We start from the raw sequence: 15,498 nt of genomic DNA, 5'->3' as shown, positions 1-15,498 counted from the left end.
CATTTGCTTTTGTGGTTTGGGTCCTTGCTAAATAAGATTAACTGCCTTTTTATAGGGTAAATCCCATGTTATAATATAAACTGGATGCTTACATTTTTTCAAGAGACCAGGTCGACCTCTACATTGTCTTTTTTTTTTTTTTTTAAATCAAGCGTCAAATACATTTGCAATATAAAAACATTATTTTTAAACCTTAAATTTAATTTATCAAACATCTTCACCATATTAATCAAACTTGGTTCCACAATAAATTGATTAGAGTAGTAATGTAATCAAAATAGTTTTTACAATGCAAGTATATTTGAGCTTATTAAAGTAGTTATTTTTAAAAAATGTATGATTCCAATCAAAAAGAACACATTAAATTATTTTAATTAAAAGCATCTTATTACCAATATCTTATTGGTGGATGACAAATAACAACATAAAAGCCCCATGTCAGCATTGTTATATCACACCTCACAGCTTTCATTAAATAACAGTAAATAAAAACTGTAGAAAAGTCATTGGCAAATATCAGCATTGAGACCAATGATTGATTAGTCTTTCATACTGATCATCATGATGGGTAATTGTGTCCATTTAATAACCAACTAAGTTAAAATTAAAACAGAGCCCCCCGGTAAGATAAACCATGACAAGAAGCATGGGTTGAGTTAATGTAACTTGGATGAAATTTGATATCCTGCAGTAAGAGGGCCCTAAACACACAGGGTGCTTCTCACTCTGGGAGATTAGGGGGAGAGAAAAAGCTCACATAACAAAGTGAAAAAATCCAAATATATTCATGATTTTTCCCTGATAACAAAAGTAGCTTTCTATTTTGTTACCGTGCATATTTAAGATTTGTTCTCACCTCACAAACGTCATTTACTCATGGCTGTGCATGCACTAACAAGGCTGTGAATTTTAATCTTGTCAAAAAAACAGAAAAAAAGAAATCCCCACAATCAATCACCAGGGGGGCTCTGTGTTTTTGGTTTTTTTGCATAATACTGATAGGAATCTAGATGTTTGTCTGTAGATGGTTCATCATTTTTTGGGCATGTTTTCATGGGAGGTGGGACAGAGTTGGATGTGAAAGTGTTCTGCTCGAAGATAAAGACAGATGTCAGTCTATGACTTCTCCAGTGTCCCACTTAGTTTTGGGTTCCTGCCACCAATCAGCCAGGAGGGACTCCTCATAATCCCCCATACCCTCAAACTCAGTGTCAGGATGGTTTGAGCGAGAGGTGGTCATTTCTTCTGGACTTACAACTTCCTAAAATGTAAAAGAGAAAAACAAAACAAATTAACAGAAAACTCTTTAATGAGGCTACATTCACACTGTTGCGTTTGAAAACGCATTGTTTTCTCTCCGTTTTGGCCTCCCGTCCACACTTTCCCCGAAGGAAAACGCTCTCGAAAACGAATACATTTGAAGACGGTGCTTTAGCGTCACAGTGCGGACAGCGAAAACGGAGACTTTCGAAAACGATGACGCATTTTAGTCATGTGATACAGTCATGTGACCAATTAAACTAAGGTAGCGGAGTGGTTTTGTTTGCTCTCAATTTTGACAGCCCTATTAAAGATTAATATCAGTTTGTACATGCTTCAGATAGCTTTTCTTCAAATTCTTTAATTCTCACTCGCTTTTGCAAAAAACTTGGTGCTTTTCCTCGACATTTTGCTGCAACGTTTCAATGAGCTGGAAAGTAAATAAACGGCAGACAGAAATGAGGCAGGCTGAATCTTCTTGTGTTTCACGCATGTGCAGTAATGGAACTTAAGCGTTTTCGGCCCTTTCAATGTGGATGCACAACTCTGTGAAAACGACTGAAAACACTAGTGTGGACGCGGAGTGTTTTCAGATGAAAAGGCCATTTTCAAATCTATCTGGGCTAGTGTGGACATAGCCTTACTTACAGTACTATTCAGAGATTCACTGACACATTCTTCTTCTTATGTCTGTAAATCTGTCAACTTTTGCACCCTGTAATTCAGCCTGAACTTTCACAGTCCTCCTTTCCCCTTCTCAGGTCCAGGCAGTGTGAAGCTGGGAGGAGCCGGCCTGAGTTAAATGGATGTGGCACAGTCTCAGTGGCCAACACCTCCAAGCCACATACCACACACTGCTGCCGGAAGACAACCCCCTCCACCCCTTCTTCCGCAGCCTTCACCCCTGTTTCTCCCTTTCATCCTCCGATTTATTTTCCTTTGTGTTCTCTACATTTAGTTTGTTGGTTAATTCCCCCAAAGTAAAGGTCTACACTCCTAAAGAAGATATGAAGTTTGCATTTTGAAAAACAATAACAGTAAACCCCAGCTGGATCCTCCAAGTCAAAGACTTATTTTTATCCTCTGTAGTCCTGCAGAGAGTTTGGATTTTATCTGCTGAGGTTTTCAGGCATCTGCGTCTGATACCTCAGCCACTGTTCCAGCACAAAGGGGACCGGTGGAATTTTGTTTTTGTTGTTAAAAGAAAAAAAAAAACATCTCAGAGATAATTATCTCTGCAAGCTTAGTCAGATATGATCATCGTAGCTGTATACCAGTAGCTGGATTATAACAAAGGATTTCTTTGTAGTTTAGATGAACATTTATAGTTACTGTTTTTGTAAGAAAATGTCAAATTGGTATAGAAGTCAGACTGTAAGCGTTCAGTGTTTTCCTAGTGGACATTTAAAACAATACATATTTAGAGTCTCAAACTGGACTATCCCTAACTTGTAAATTAAGTGCATTGCCACTGTAGCAGCATATAAAAAGATTGGCATAGCCACTGTGACGTCACCCATTGGTTTGTAAAGTGTGGTTTTGAAGCGTCGCACTGATGTTTGGGCTTCTAGCCATCTTGGCTTCTTGAAACCAAAAGTCATGAGAGAGTGTTGGATCTGACCGGCAAACTGAAGTTACTGAGGAAATAAATAAATCTTTTCCCAGTCTTTGCCTAAAATAGGTTTTAAAGGCTTTCCCCCTCTATAAGCTATATTACTATGTATGAACAACATTTGGTAGCGTACATTCATCCAAGTCTTTACAATTCTAATGTAGAGGAATGTGCTGAAACTATTGTGAACCTCCACTGTGTGTGTGCTTGATTGAGACATTTCCTGTTGGAGCTGTTGATTGACTTGGTCCTTGTTCGGCATTTTCAGTGAGAATTATTTTTGCACCATGTCTCTCTCTTATAATATTTCAGACTGCAGTCTATCTATCAAAATGATCATCATTTTGTATTAGATAAGGTTTGAAACCAGCAATAAGTAACATAAACTCATTGGCAAAAGATTTTGTTATAGCTTGTCCTCTGCTAAATTGGTGCCACAGTTCGGTTTGTTTAATGCTGCTAATTAAATGCCATATTGTATAAAGATTAGTCCTTCAGATAATTTTTTTTTCTTTCTTTAAAGGAATTAATGTAATTTCCGTTGACGCTTAAGCTCAAGCCCTCATGCTGTCTAAAAACAGTGCGCCATTAGTCAACATCAGCCTTTGAGCCAAGTGTAGAAACATACCTCATCGTCTGTTTGCAGGTAGCTCAGAGCAAACTCCAGCATTTCTTTCTGTTTGGTCGTCTGGTTAAAGTACCTCAGTGCCTCCTGGAAAAGTTAAAGGGACATCAGCTTTTGTGTAAGCTCAAGCAACCAGTGGGAACAAACAAACAGTTTTACAACACAGAGCTGAATGACAAATTTGGCTAGCTGGTTTTTTTGTTTACTGGCTTTTCTCCTCTAAGTTTAGAAGCCTTCATGTGTTTACAGCAGCACTACATGTATTTAAAACCAGGATGCAAAGAACTTTACAGGCTAGACCAGCTTCAGATGGGTCTAGCCCATAAACTGCACTGCAGCTGCTGCCAATTTTACACCCTGCAGAAAAGACAGGAAAACATACCTGCCGTACACAACTATACAAGTTTCTAATTACCACCCTGAAATTGTGTTAATGTTCACGCCGTGACCGCTTCATGCTACCATTTTCCTGCTTTGCAATATGCACCGCCTGCTGCTTCCAAACAATCCAGTCTGCATGAGCTGCAGCTAAACCGCTCAAGTCCTGGAAGAGCCGATGAATGAAGACTGGTACAGTTTTTGTTTTACTCACAGGCCGAGGTTCAAAATCATTATCGTTGAGGCCCCACTGCTCCCGGTAGAAGCGATAATACGCCACATTTTGTTGCATCACCTGGTCTTTGGGGTCGAACAGCATGTAACTTGCTGCACACGGAGCAGCGTTCTTTACATCATTTACTGGAAACAAAGTAATACATGTTTTAAAAAACCCATTATATTACACAGATCTCTGCAAAACAAAGCCAAAGTCTTGGTAATAGTTCTTACATTTATAATAAGAAAACTGGAGGTAGTGATACATAGTAGCTACAAACTTCTCCACAAAGAAGCCTCCAACGCTGGGTGTCAGGTTCTCCTCGCATTTAAATTTACATTTCAGAGCATTTATATAGAGATCTGATGGAAGCAAGAAGGAGAAAATGTTATTTTGCCTCAAATAATCTGAATTTAGACTGCTCCTGAATGACTCTCCTCTTACCCGCCATGCTGGGATAGAAATCTTTGAACTCCACAATCTCATATGAGCTGTCACAGCCAGCTAAACAGAGGTTGTATACTTCAAAGTACTGTGTGATGGCCTGCTCCATGTTTCTAGCACTGTTGCTGAAGTCTCCGTTGTTGTAGAGCGTCACACTTTTCAAGAAAACACTCTGTGTAGTAAAGAGATTCATTTAAAAAAAAAAAACAAAAAAAACCCCATAGAACTCAAACATCAGACCTCTCATTGGTGCAATACGACAGTGCTTAGGGTACAAACTTCATATGGCTGCTCCTCGTGATCAATGAGATATTCCTCCACGTCAAACAGTGTCTTGTAGTAGTTCATGTTCTTTGTTAAGAGGACATCATCTGGGTTCTTCTTCAGGAAAGTGTGAGTTGCAGCCACTGCCTTCTCCAAGTTGTTAAGCTGAGGGAGAATGTAACACATGGCACTGGAGTTACAGGAAGATACTTTTTTTTTTTACTTTTAAGGTAAACGTTTTTAAAAGAGGACATGTCAGAGCACATCATTTCTTGATAAGTCAGTAAACAGCTGATAGATGCAGTGGTTGGAAACTAAGTGATAATATCAGATATCACACACCAGAGTCAGGTAAAAGATCTGGACAGATGTTCGTGGAAGTGGGTCGGTATACCCTGTTAGTTTGAAGTATAATAAAAGGTATCATTTTGGGGGAGGGTTAATCAACAATAAATAAATATGCAGAATAATCTCTGAGTGAAAGAGGGGGGCACAGCAGATATTCTGCTTTTAGGATTCAGAGTTAAAGGGTTTCTGATGATGTACGTTCAATTAATTTCCCCCACAGCATGGATGTTGTTAGTGTGGAGGCAATTTAATGACCAAGCATACTTTTACGCACACTTTTTACGCGAAAGATCTTGCCGACTAAGTAACCCCCCCCCCCCCCCCCCCCCCCCCCCCATCACTCTGACAGAAGAATAGGGGGATTGTTTTTAGGGGAACACTGGAAGAGACGTGGCACATGCTCAACTGCTGCTTGGCCAGCAGGAGGGCGCACAGCAAAGTAGTGGCGAAATTACACTCCACAGCTAACCCACTAGAAATTTCCTCTCGGTAAGTAAAACGAGCCAGCCTGTCTAGAGAAGCCAACTGCAGACGCTTTTGTTGAATGAATGCTCCCGTTACGCGTAAGATATTCTTGTGATATGCCGTGCTTAAGTACTGCACCAACTTTGCATTACACTCCCAGAGTCCCAGTGAACTCACTTCCACACTTAGTCTCACCTGGAAGTATGCATACTGTATGTAACGATAAGGTATCCTTTTCTCGAAAGTTTCCAATAAATCTCTCCGTGGATATGTGAGCTTAAACACTGGAAAATCTGCCTTGCACTTTTTAAGGCAAGCAGCTCTCAGCAGGATGTGGCGCATGACGCGGAGGCTGGTATCCTCGAACAGGGTGTCGTTGTCCCGGCTGACGGAGCTGCAGTTGCTGCAGCAGAAAGCCTCGCTGTCCCGGAGGAGCCGGTGGAGCCGCAGGCTCAGCTCCAGGAACTTGATAGTTTCTGCCCAGTTTTGCGCTCCGTATTGCTCCATCGCGTAGTTGTACGCGGATTCCAGCGGCATGATGTCCTTCTGAGGGAAACTTTTAAAGCTGTACTTCTCATACTGAGCGTCCACCGGCGCAAAAATAACGAAGAAGAAGGCCAGGAACAAGCTTCTCGTGAGCATCTTTACCTTCACAGGCTCCCTCAGCCGTCTGTCAGTGCTTTGAATGGCTCAGGAGACCTCCTTCTTTACTTTAACAGGGATCGTTCATGTCTGTGATACCTGTAAAAAACACGGGACGAAAACGCGAACATCTAGTCAAGATTTTCAGAATAAAAGCTTTAATGAGCGTTCATCAAAATAAATAAATAAATATTGATCTCTTGTCTTCTGCTCATTCTGTACAGTATTTACTTCTAAAAGATGGCATCGGTCATACATATTCGTTTAAGATAAATAATATAGAACACAGTACGTGTGTGCATATTATTTTTATAGTTAGTCTCATTTTTTAAAAAAAGTAAACAATTTAAACAACATGACAATTAATGTTTTTGTGCGTAAAAGCTACTGGAAGGCTGCATTTTTAGAATGTCTGGATTAACCTGCTTTTCTTAGTTTAAAAGTGTGGTTGTGAAATTAATATTAATTGTTATAAATATCATTAAGAAACATCCGGTTCGCTACAAGTTGGAGTATTTTTCGTTTATTTAAAATTCCAAAATATAACGGTTTTAAAAAATATAAGGTTTTAAATGCAGCTTGGCAGTCGGTAAAATGCAATCTTGGCAATTACCTTGAAAATAGAGCTCAGTACTTCCGGTATATTTCTTGTTAATTCTGGGGGGCTTGACACAGACGTCACAGAATGAGTTGGGAAGAAAAGGGTCAATGTTTTCCACATAAAACGCAGAAGATGCAAACAAACCAGATGTAATATTACTTTAATCGTTTTTTTTTAATTTACATGAATATTTATCAATGTTCATACGAAGTGTCTTATGAGTTGAAGATTCTTGATTTCTGCTGACATTTCGAGCAAATGGACAAGCTGAGACTAGTGAGGTTAAAAATCCATGCGCATAGTTGACACATGACTTGTGGGCATATTTGAACTCCGTGTCTGCAATATTTCAAAATCTTTGCAGTTACCATTAGAAGCCCTTCGGGGTGTCTGGATGAGATGGTTATTAGGATGCAATAACTATTTAAACCGTAGAAGACTCCTTGCATGAGCCTGCCTCCCTGAAATGTGCCACCAGATGATACGGGATTACAAATTCAGGCTCGTTTCATTTGTGAGCTGAAATCATAGAGCCGGGCCTTTTGGGACAGGCATTACACGTTTGCAAGATTCCATTAGAAAGAGGGTGGGGGCCCCGGGGCCACTCCCCCTCCTGCTCCTCTCTGGAGTACAGGACCAGAAAGATACGACAAGCAAGCCTGAAGGAGATGGGATAAGGCCGGAAGTGTGTTTAGTTTTCCATCCACATTAAAAAATATAAAGTATTATTAATGAGAAATAAATTATGTATGTGTCTCAGATCGTGCGCTGTGCTGCATTCAGGGTTGGAACACACGGTGCCACTTAACAGCCAGACCGCATATCTGGAAGTTTCTACACTTGGCAAACAATCTTATTTTTTCAGTTTTCACACACTTTCATAATGTTCACATTATACATCTGTAATGTTAATGACAAATAGGGTGACCTAGGGTCCCACTTTAAGCGGAAGTGTCCCTTTTCCTGGCTAACACTTATCTCTCAAAGCAGATGTGGTTATTTATCCATACTTCCCTATTGATACCCGAAGATGATAACCAGACATGAGTGTAAGAAGTATATAGGAAGGCTGCATTCAGATAAAATCAAGTATATTTGTACTTTACATGCTAAATATTTCAAATCTGTATAGTTTATGTACAATAATATTATTATTATCATAATTATTATTATTTATGTCACACAAAGTAAGTTAGACTTACAGGGGGAAAAAAGTTGAAATAAGCATTATCAACTTTTATATTGAATATTAAAGTGTCTTTTTTTTTCTCTGTTTGGAGGACTATTATTTTGAAATCCCTTACCGGAAGTCATCTATGTCATTTAAACGAGCTTCACGGCCAGACCAGCGTCAACTTTTTGCTGCTGTATCGGTTCCACATCTTGAACCACATCACCGGCGGGCAGACGGGCTCTCACTCTACTGAGCAGCTTTTCAAATGGATTTATTGGCATGTTTTCAGCTTTTACTTCTGTCGCACTTATTGACTGTGAACTGTAGCCCCGGTCCGTTACTCGACGTTGTCGTGGATCGTTATGACATTCCGAAAGTTTGTCCTCGAGAAGTGGAAATAGAAGATTTTGTTCGTTATCATTTCAACGGTACCTTCTTTGAAGACGGGAAAAAGTTTGACTCCAGGTGAAGTTACAGCGAAATGTCAGTTAGTTTAGCTTCAGAATGAGCTAACTAGCGCTAATTGTTAGTATAGAAAAGGACTACAGTTCCCACGAACTGCTTGTAACGTTAGCTTTCAATGAAATTATGGTTACTGTGTGATTAAAAATGGTTCACTGTGCAGTAAGGGCAATGCTTACACAGTAAAAAAGTTATTACAGTAAGCACAGAAGTAAAGAAAGCTAACACGCATTTTATTTGTTCTTTTAATGGATTTTTCTTCACATATGTTTACTGCAGCAGTGATGACTGCAAACGTGTCAGTAGCATCTCAGCTTCAGCAGAGGTGAAGCTGAGAAAATCACAGCAATTACTTGCTGTGATTTAGTATCTACACGGGTTAGTTTCGGGCAGTTAGTAGATGGCATACCTCCCTTGCATTCCATTCCCTTGAAAAATAAAATAAAATAAATTAATTTAAAAAATCACAACCCATTTTTATTTTGTTCACGCTGTTTTTCACTCTCATCTCCATCACCGCCTCTGCAGCTATGATCGAGGCAAAGCTTTCATCAGCCAGGTCGGCCTGGGCAGACTCATCGCAGGGATGGACCGGGGTCTGCTGGGCATGTGTGTCAACGAGCGCAGGAGGGTCACAGTCCCTCCACATCTGGCCTATGGAAGCATAGGAACAGGTGCAGAGGAGCACAGCAGTGACGGCACTTTACTGGTGGCATTATGTGGGCTGACTTGTGACACTCTGATCTCTATCTCTGTTCAGGTGGTATAATCCCTCCTGATGCTGTGCTGGTTTACGATGTCCTTCTGCTGGATATCTGGAACGAAAAGGACAAGGTTGAGATCCGCACTCTCGACAAACCTGCGAGCTGCAGGCGAACAACTGCAGCATCAGATTTTGTCCGTTACCACTACAACGGCACTCTGCTCTCTGGTGAACTCTTTGACTCCAGGTGAGAGGGCAAAAGTTTCATTAGAAGCTGAAAAGCATCTCTTTGTTTGTTTCTTTGATTATCAGGAACTTTGAACTGTCAACTCTTTATTTAGTTACTCGAGGAATGCCACCTATGACACCTACCTGGGCCAGGGTGACCTCATTAAAGGCATGGACGAGGGTCTTCTGGGCATGTGTATTGGGGAAAGACGCCTCATTATCGTCCCACCCTTCCTGGCATACGGAGAGAATGGCTACGGTAATAACTACTATTAAGATGTCTTTGGCTAGTGTGGCATTTCTTTTAATTCACCTGTTGACAACCTCAAAATGTAACCTCTTATTAATAATCATAGTGACCTGTTTTGTTTCTTTTAAAGGGTTAAGTTTAAAACTTCATATGTTTTCTGCATGTTTATCTGCATATCACATTCAAATATCAGTATTTTTATATATATTTCTGATTTTGCGTGTAGGATTTGGTGTGCTAACGTTCAGAGAAATTGTCAGAGGACATTTATGAGTGTCTTTATGATGACTGATTGATTGATGATTGTTTACTAGTATATTCACAAGCTGTACAGCTTTTCCTCCTGTTAGAGACTTCCCCTATGGCTATTCATACTACACCAGTAATTATGTAATAGATAAACAATGAACTTACAGGAAAAGTAACTGTTTTTTCACCATCTACTAAATTTCTGGGTTGTTTGTTTTGTTTTGTTTTGTTTTTTTACAATGGGTTCATTGTTCACATTTTCTAAAAAAAAAAAAACATGCTTTTGTTAGAAAATGTGAACAATGCAACTAAGCAACTCATTTTGCACATTTATTTCTTACAATTTAAAGCCCAACGAGTAGTGCTGACAGAAAAACTGAGATGTGCTGTTGAGATTGCACTTCTTATATTAAGATGTCACGGGAAATAAATGTTTAGTTAAACTTATTTTCAGTGACTGAAAGGCGAGTATCAGTAGTCTGGCCCACTTAAGATCAATATTTTCTATATGTGACCCACGATGTGAAATCAGTTTGACATTCCTGCTCTAGTACAAGGAAAATAAAGCATCAGAAAGATTGAAAGTTGATCCTAAAACTTTGGGCGTACTTTAAAAAATGGAGACCAGGATGTGTGTAGGGACAAAATTTTGTTACAGTAAAATCCATTACTTTGACTTTTACTGGATGGCCTTCCTTGCTGTCTTATTTGGTGTTTGCGCTGGGCAAAGCTTCAATATGGATACTTTCAAATTCAATTGGCTGTCTTGCTGGTAACCAGTGTTGGCCACAGATATGCGTCCTCTCATTTTCGATGTGGAGTGTAAATGCTTGTGGGTTTGGATTTCCTAAGCGCTGAGTGCAGTAACAGAGGCTAAGCTAGCTGCAGGATGGTTATTCAATCTCTTTTACTGTCTTGTACTGTCTAAATTGCACTGTCTTATTTTATATTTATTTTCAAAAATTGTGAGTGAGGATGTTTTAGAGTTGTCTTAATAATCATTTAACAAACCTCAGTTGAATCGGAGTAGATAAAAAAGGATTTAGGTGGTCACTTGTTCAATGAGTTTTAATTTTTTTTTTAATAACTTTCTTTCATGAACATGCTTCTTTCCTCCCAACAGGAACCATGATCCCTCCTCAGGCCACGCTGGTATTCGAGGTGCTGATAGTTGATGTCTTTAACCCCAAGGATGATGTAATCGTGGAGGCAAAGGAAGTGCCTAAAGGCTGCACGCGCACAACAGTGACTGGAGATTACATCCGCTACCACTACAATGGCACATTTCAGGATGGCACACTCTTTGACTCGAGGTACACTTGAGAGTTTTTTTGTTTGTTTGTTTGTTTTTTCATTTTTAGAAAGTAAATAAGCTATCATCCAAATAAGCTTCTTTCAAGCTCTCTCTCACTCTCCTTTGACAGCTATCAGCGAAATAGCACCTACAACACTTACATCGGTATGGGATACGTGATCCAAGGGATGGACAAAGCCCTGCAGGGGCTGTGCATAGGAGAGAAAAGGAGGGTCGTAATTCCTCCTCACTTAGCGTATGGTGAAAAAGGAGTCGGTGAGTTTGATGTCTGCAAATAGGAGGTTTTAAAGTGTTGTCTGAGTGAGCGCATCAGAGGTGGGAAGTAGTGATATACAAATACTTAGTGTACTTAACTAGAATTTTTAGGTATCTGTACTTTAATTATTTTTCAGAAAACTTTTTACTTTTACTCCCAACATTTTCACACAAATATGTGTACTTTTTGCTCCTTACATTTTCAAAGTAGACTCGTTACTTTAGGTTTAAGGAATTTGAGTGGAGTTATTCCATGTCCCTGTGTGCATTCAAACATCAAAGTGATTTGAGCCTAAAAAGTTACATATGTAAGGCAATAGTGTATCTAATGGTATATCAGTCACCAGGGGGTATCGCATACAACAAGATGAGGTAAAACCATGTAATTTATTAATAATCTATAGCATCACAGTCAGGTTAAAGTAGGCCAGTGTTTTTGGCACATCACCGGAACGAGTGTAGATGTTCTGTAGTCATGGTACTTCAGCATCTAGCTAGCTCTACAGAAAAAGGGCAACTGAATACCATCTAGTATAAAGACAGTGTAAAAAGTATACTGTCAGTGTAAGGGATGGAAATCAGCGAAGTTAGCTTGTGAAATGTTGGGTTACAGCTTGTTGAATTCAGTTGTGTAAATCAAACAAAGAGCAGCAGCAGTAGAAGTCAGCTGATCACAGTCTGTACACAAAGAAAATCTGCTGGAGCCCAAAATAGAAATTATTGTAATTCTTTTCCCCACGTTGAACCACTACAATCAATCTTAGCATTCCCACATCTGCTGAATCCCATGTTAATCCTGACTGTGCTCATTTCCCTGTTAAGCTGTGGAGGCAAAGTCATCGTCTACAATGTATGCAACAAAAAAATAGTGCTTTTCTTCTTAAATGCTCGTGTTCTGCATAACTGATTCAAGCTGAGTACAATTTTTAGAATTACAGTTCAGACTGAAATAAAGTTTGTATTCTCATTTATTAATTGTTTTATTATATTACTATAGCACGAGGTTCAGTTAGTTTTGCACAACAATAGCTCATAGAAACATCCTCAAAAGAGTTACTTTTTACTTGTTTAGTTTGAATACATTTCAGGTCCTGTACTATTTCAATTTACTTGAGTAAAGAAGTTGAATCAGTACTTCAACTTTTATCAAAGTATTTTTAACGCATGCGTCTGTACTTCTATGTGTATAAATGTCATGTTTCTTGTTTTGTTTTTTCATTTTATCTTGTAGGAGACTTCATTCCTGGATCTGCTGTGCTCGTCTTTGACATTCACGTCATTGATTTCCACAACCCAAAAGATCCAGTCAATATCAAAGTTACCCATAAGCCTCAGGAGTGTAACATGAGAAGTGAAGCTGACGATTTGATTCAGTACCGCTACAATTGCTCCTTGATGGACGGCACCCTGCTGTACACCTCGTGAGCGCCCTCTGCTGTTCACTCTGCTACACTGCACCCTCCACCTCATGCATGTAATCATTGCTGGCTCCTTGTCTGACAGATTTCCGTGGGCCTCGAATTCATACCATCTTTGTCTTTATGACAAAAGCATGTATGCTTGCATGGCTCCAGGTTTTTTTTTTTTCTTTCCTAAATGTTCTCTGTTAAAAATAGTTATGAATCACTTTGCAGGGACCAGTATGATTCACTTTCTATCACTACTCTGGGAGCAAATAATGTGATCCTGGGTCTGGAGGAAGGTTTAAGAGGCATGTGTGTAGGCGAGAGGAGAGAAGTGGTCATCCCTCCCCACTTTGGCCATGGTGAAAATGAAGGTCAGTCATCAAGAAACTCAGATACAGTATTTATTTATTTTTTGTTCTTTTTCATGTAATTTTCCTCTTCTTTAATGGCATCTCCAGCCGGAGGAGTTCCAAGGAGTGCAGTGCTCTTCTTTGAGTTGGAGTTGGTGGAGCTTCAGAAGGGTGTACCTGAAGGCTACATGTTTGTGTGGGTCGGGGATGGCCCTGATCCCCTCTTTCCTGCTATGGACCTTGATGGAGACAAACAGGTCCCCCTTGAGGAGGTAAAAAGAGAAGCTAAAATGACTTTTTTTCCTTCTAATTTTTTTTTTTTTTTAAATAAAGGAACATTGCTGCACACAGTAAAAATGTTTTATAACTTAGACACTCCTCCAATATTCTCCAGTTTTCAGTCTTCATCAGGCTCCAGGTTCAAGGAGGCAAAGGTCGTCTTCGGCCGGGGATTGATGCCGACAGCATTATTAAGGACATGTTTGATAATCAAGACCGTAATAAAGATGGCAAGATCGTAGAAGATGAACTGACGGTTACAGAGGATGACGTGTCCAAACAAGCAAGAGATGAGCTATAAAGAGGACATCTACGTGTTTCACTGGTGATTAAGTACAGGCGTGCAATGGCTGAGGTAACGCTGTTGTTTTAGTGTGTTGTGGAACAGCTCTGAATTTTTCAGGACTCATTTCTCATCTACTGGGCCTTTTCACTTCAGACAACTCGCCCTGTAGTTGGAAAAATTGTATTTTCCATACAAAACATCTGTTTACCAAAACTCTGAACCCAAAGCAGCTATATGAGATTCAGCCATCATTAATAACTTTTACACCAGTGTTTTTATAACTGTGATATGTCAAAAACATGGTCAGTATGTTGTGGCCAGAAGCGCTTTTTAAAATGCTGATGGAAGAAAAAAGATCTGTAAGGAAGGCACATGTCATTTACCAAGAATCTGGGCAGGGCCCAACTTCCACAATAGTCCAGCTGTTACAAAAGTCATGTGATTTGCTGTTGATTTAGCCATTTAGATTTACCTTTGGTCCTTCATCTTAATATAAAAATGATTACAAAAAACACTAGTTGTACAGTATTGTTTGTGGCTGTGTACCAATGTACAATAAAATATTTTATAACAAAAAACCTTTGTGTGTTGTCAATGAGCTAAACTCAATTGGTCTGGCCTTGCACAACAGCCCCGGTGTCTCAGGCAAATGCACTGCCCACCTCTGTGTTTGTGTAGTTTTATTTCTGGCATAGCTGAAAATAAATAGGTAATTATTTTGGACAACAGGACAAATCATAAACTGTTATGCCACACCGTCAGCAGACGATTAGACCAACAAAGAAAATACTTTTTGAACATGCACAAGAGAATTGAAGAAGAGTGCAGGGTGGAGTGGCTGGAGATTGAGGTTGACGGTGATTTGTGACAGGAGGGCAGCAGCGAGAGTGTAGTGATGCCTGCCATCATGTACGGCTTGGAGACCCAGATGCCAAGTTATAAAGCAGAGACATGTTAGAGAGGCAACGTTGAGATCCTCTGGACATATGGAGGAGGAGGATAGTGAATACATTTGACAAATGATGTTGAACACGAGGCTGCCAGGTACAAGGAAAATGGAAATGCCACAGAGGAGGTTCAAAAATGCAGTGAAGGAGGACGTGCAGAGGGTTGGCGTGACAGAGGAAGATGCCAGGGAATAGGGTAAGATAGAGGCAGCTGATCCACTGTGGTGACTCCTGAAGGGAGTGCCCAAAAGCAGCTTAATTTAAGGTTTTAGAAAGAACAGTAACACCACATTTCTGTTATGTGAAAAAAGTTAAAATTACAAATTGCTAAAAAAAAAAATATACAAAAATATTTTTCTAAAAGCAAAGTGTCAAACATCAAATAAAAATTGCAGTTGATTTTTTTAAAAGTCTGTTTTTAGATTAAAAGCAGGGGTGATAGACAGTGTTGAAAATTCTTCAGTGATTTTCAGTAACAATCCAGCTGAAAGTTTCTGGGCCAGCTTGGGCCTTCTCAGCTGATGGTCCCAGAATCTCCAATATCAAGTCAGTTTAATTACCGTCAGTCAGAAAACGTACAACTGCATTTGGGACGTCCAAGCTTTCATCCTTTATCAACACAATGTCATATGAGTCAACCCACTGTAAACCATTATTATGGCAACCAGCTCTTCTTAATACTTACTTTGAGTTAAGGGATGAGAGAGGTGAACAAGAGAGTGTAGGCAGGATGGAGTT

General features: G+C 39.6%; 2 protein-coding genes across 4 annotated transcripts; one reads left to right on the top strand and one right to left on the bottom strand.

Annotated features, from left to right (window-relative positions):
- Window positions 1-354: 354 nt before the first annotated feature.
- p3h4 (prolyl 3-hydroxylase family member 4 (inactive)) lies at window positions 355-6,379 on the bottom strand. Its single transcript, XM_085404464.1, has 7 exons — window positions 5,809-6,379; window positions 4,816-4,965; window positions 4,537-4,708; window positions 4,326-4,454; window positions 4,090-4,235; window positions 3,501-3,584; window positions 355-1,261 (listed from the first exon to the last, which is right to left on the bottom strand). Exons 1-7 carry the CDS (start codon window positions 6,253-6,255, stop codon window positions 1,112-1,114), a joined length of 1,278 nt encoding a protein of 425 aa, XP_085260590.1. The 5' UTR covers window positions 6,256-6,379; the 3' UTR covers window positions 355-1,111.
- Window positions 5,531-14,391, top strand: LOC146672010 (peptidyl-prolyl cis-trans isomerase FKBP10-like). Of its 3 annotated transcripts, XM_085404461.1 has the most exons (11): window positions 5,531-5,637; window positions 8,137-8,307; window positions 9,021-9,166; window positions 9,253-9,442; window positions 9,537-9,682; window positions 11,046-11,235; window positions 11,347-11,492; window positions 12,724-12,913; window positions 13,127-13,269; window positions 13,357-13,520; window positions 13,643-14,391. In XM_085404461.1, the coding sequence occupies exons 1-11, from the start codon at window positions 5,546-5,548 to the stop codon at window positions 13,826-13,828; spliced, it is 1,764 nt and encodes a 587-aa protein (XP_085260587.1). In that variant the 5' UTR covers window positions 5,531-5,545; the 3' UTR covers window positions 13,829-14,391. The 3 variants fall into 3 exon arrangements, with proteins under 3 accessions (XP_085260587.1, XP_085260589.1, XP_085260588.1); XM_085404463.1 differs by lacking the exon at window positions 8,137-8,307; XM_085404462.1 differs by lacking the exon at window positions 5,531-5,637 and having other exon boundaries at window positions 8,168-8,495.
- Window positions 14,392-15,498: the final 1,107 nt, after the last annotated feature.

This window comes from Rhamphochromis longiceps, linkage group LG4 (genome assembly GCF_057381845.1).
Source record: "Rhamphochromis longiceps isolate RC_006_pf linkage group LG4, R_longiceps_female_GT1.1, whole genome shotgun sequence".
NCBI classification, from domain to species: domain Eukaryota; kingdom Metazoa; phylum Chordata; class Actinopteri; order Cichliformes; family Cichlidae; genus Rhamphochromis; species Rhamphochromis longiceps.
This window is presented reverse-complemented; position numbering and strand designations above follow the sequence as displayed.

Excerpts from the sequence above, each read along its gene's own strand:
- LOC146672010 (XM_085404461.1), top strand. The coding sequence starts at position 5,546 with ATGCTCAACTGCTGCTTGGCCAGCAGGAGGGCGCACAGCAAAGTAGTG. Across the intron at positions 9,443-9,536 it reads GGTGAACTCTTTGACTCCAG|TTACTCGAGGAATGCCACCT; the intron begins GTGAGAGGGCAA and ends CTCTTTATTTAG. Across the intron at positions 12,914-13,126 it reads GGCACCCTGCTGTACACCTC|GGACCAGTATGATTCACTTT; the intron begins GTGAGCGCCCTC and ends ATCACTTTGCAG.
- p3h4 (XM_085404464.1), bottom strand. The coding sequence starts at position 6,255 with ATGCTCACGAGAAGCTTGTTCCTGGCCTTCTTCTTCGTTATTTTTGCG. Across the intron at positions 4,709-4,815 it reads ACGAGGAGCAGCCATATGAA|AGTGTTTTCTTGAAAAGTGT; the intron begins GTTTGTACCCTA and ends TTTACTACACAG. Across the intron at positions 1,262-3,500 it reads ACCTGCAAACAGACGATGAG|GAAGTTGTAAGTCCAGAAGA; the intron begins GTATGTTTCTAC and ends TTTACATTTTAG.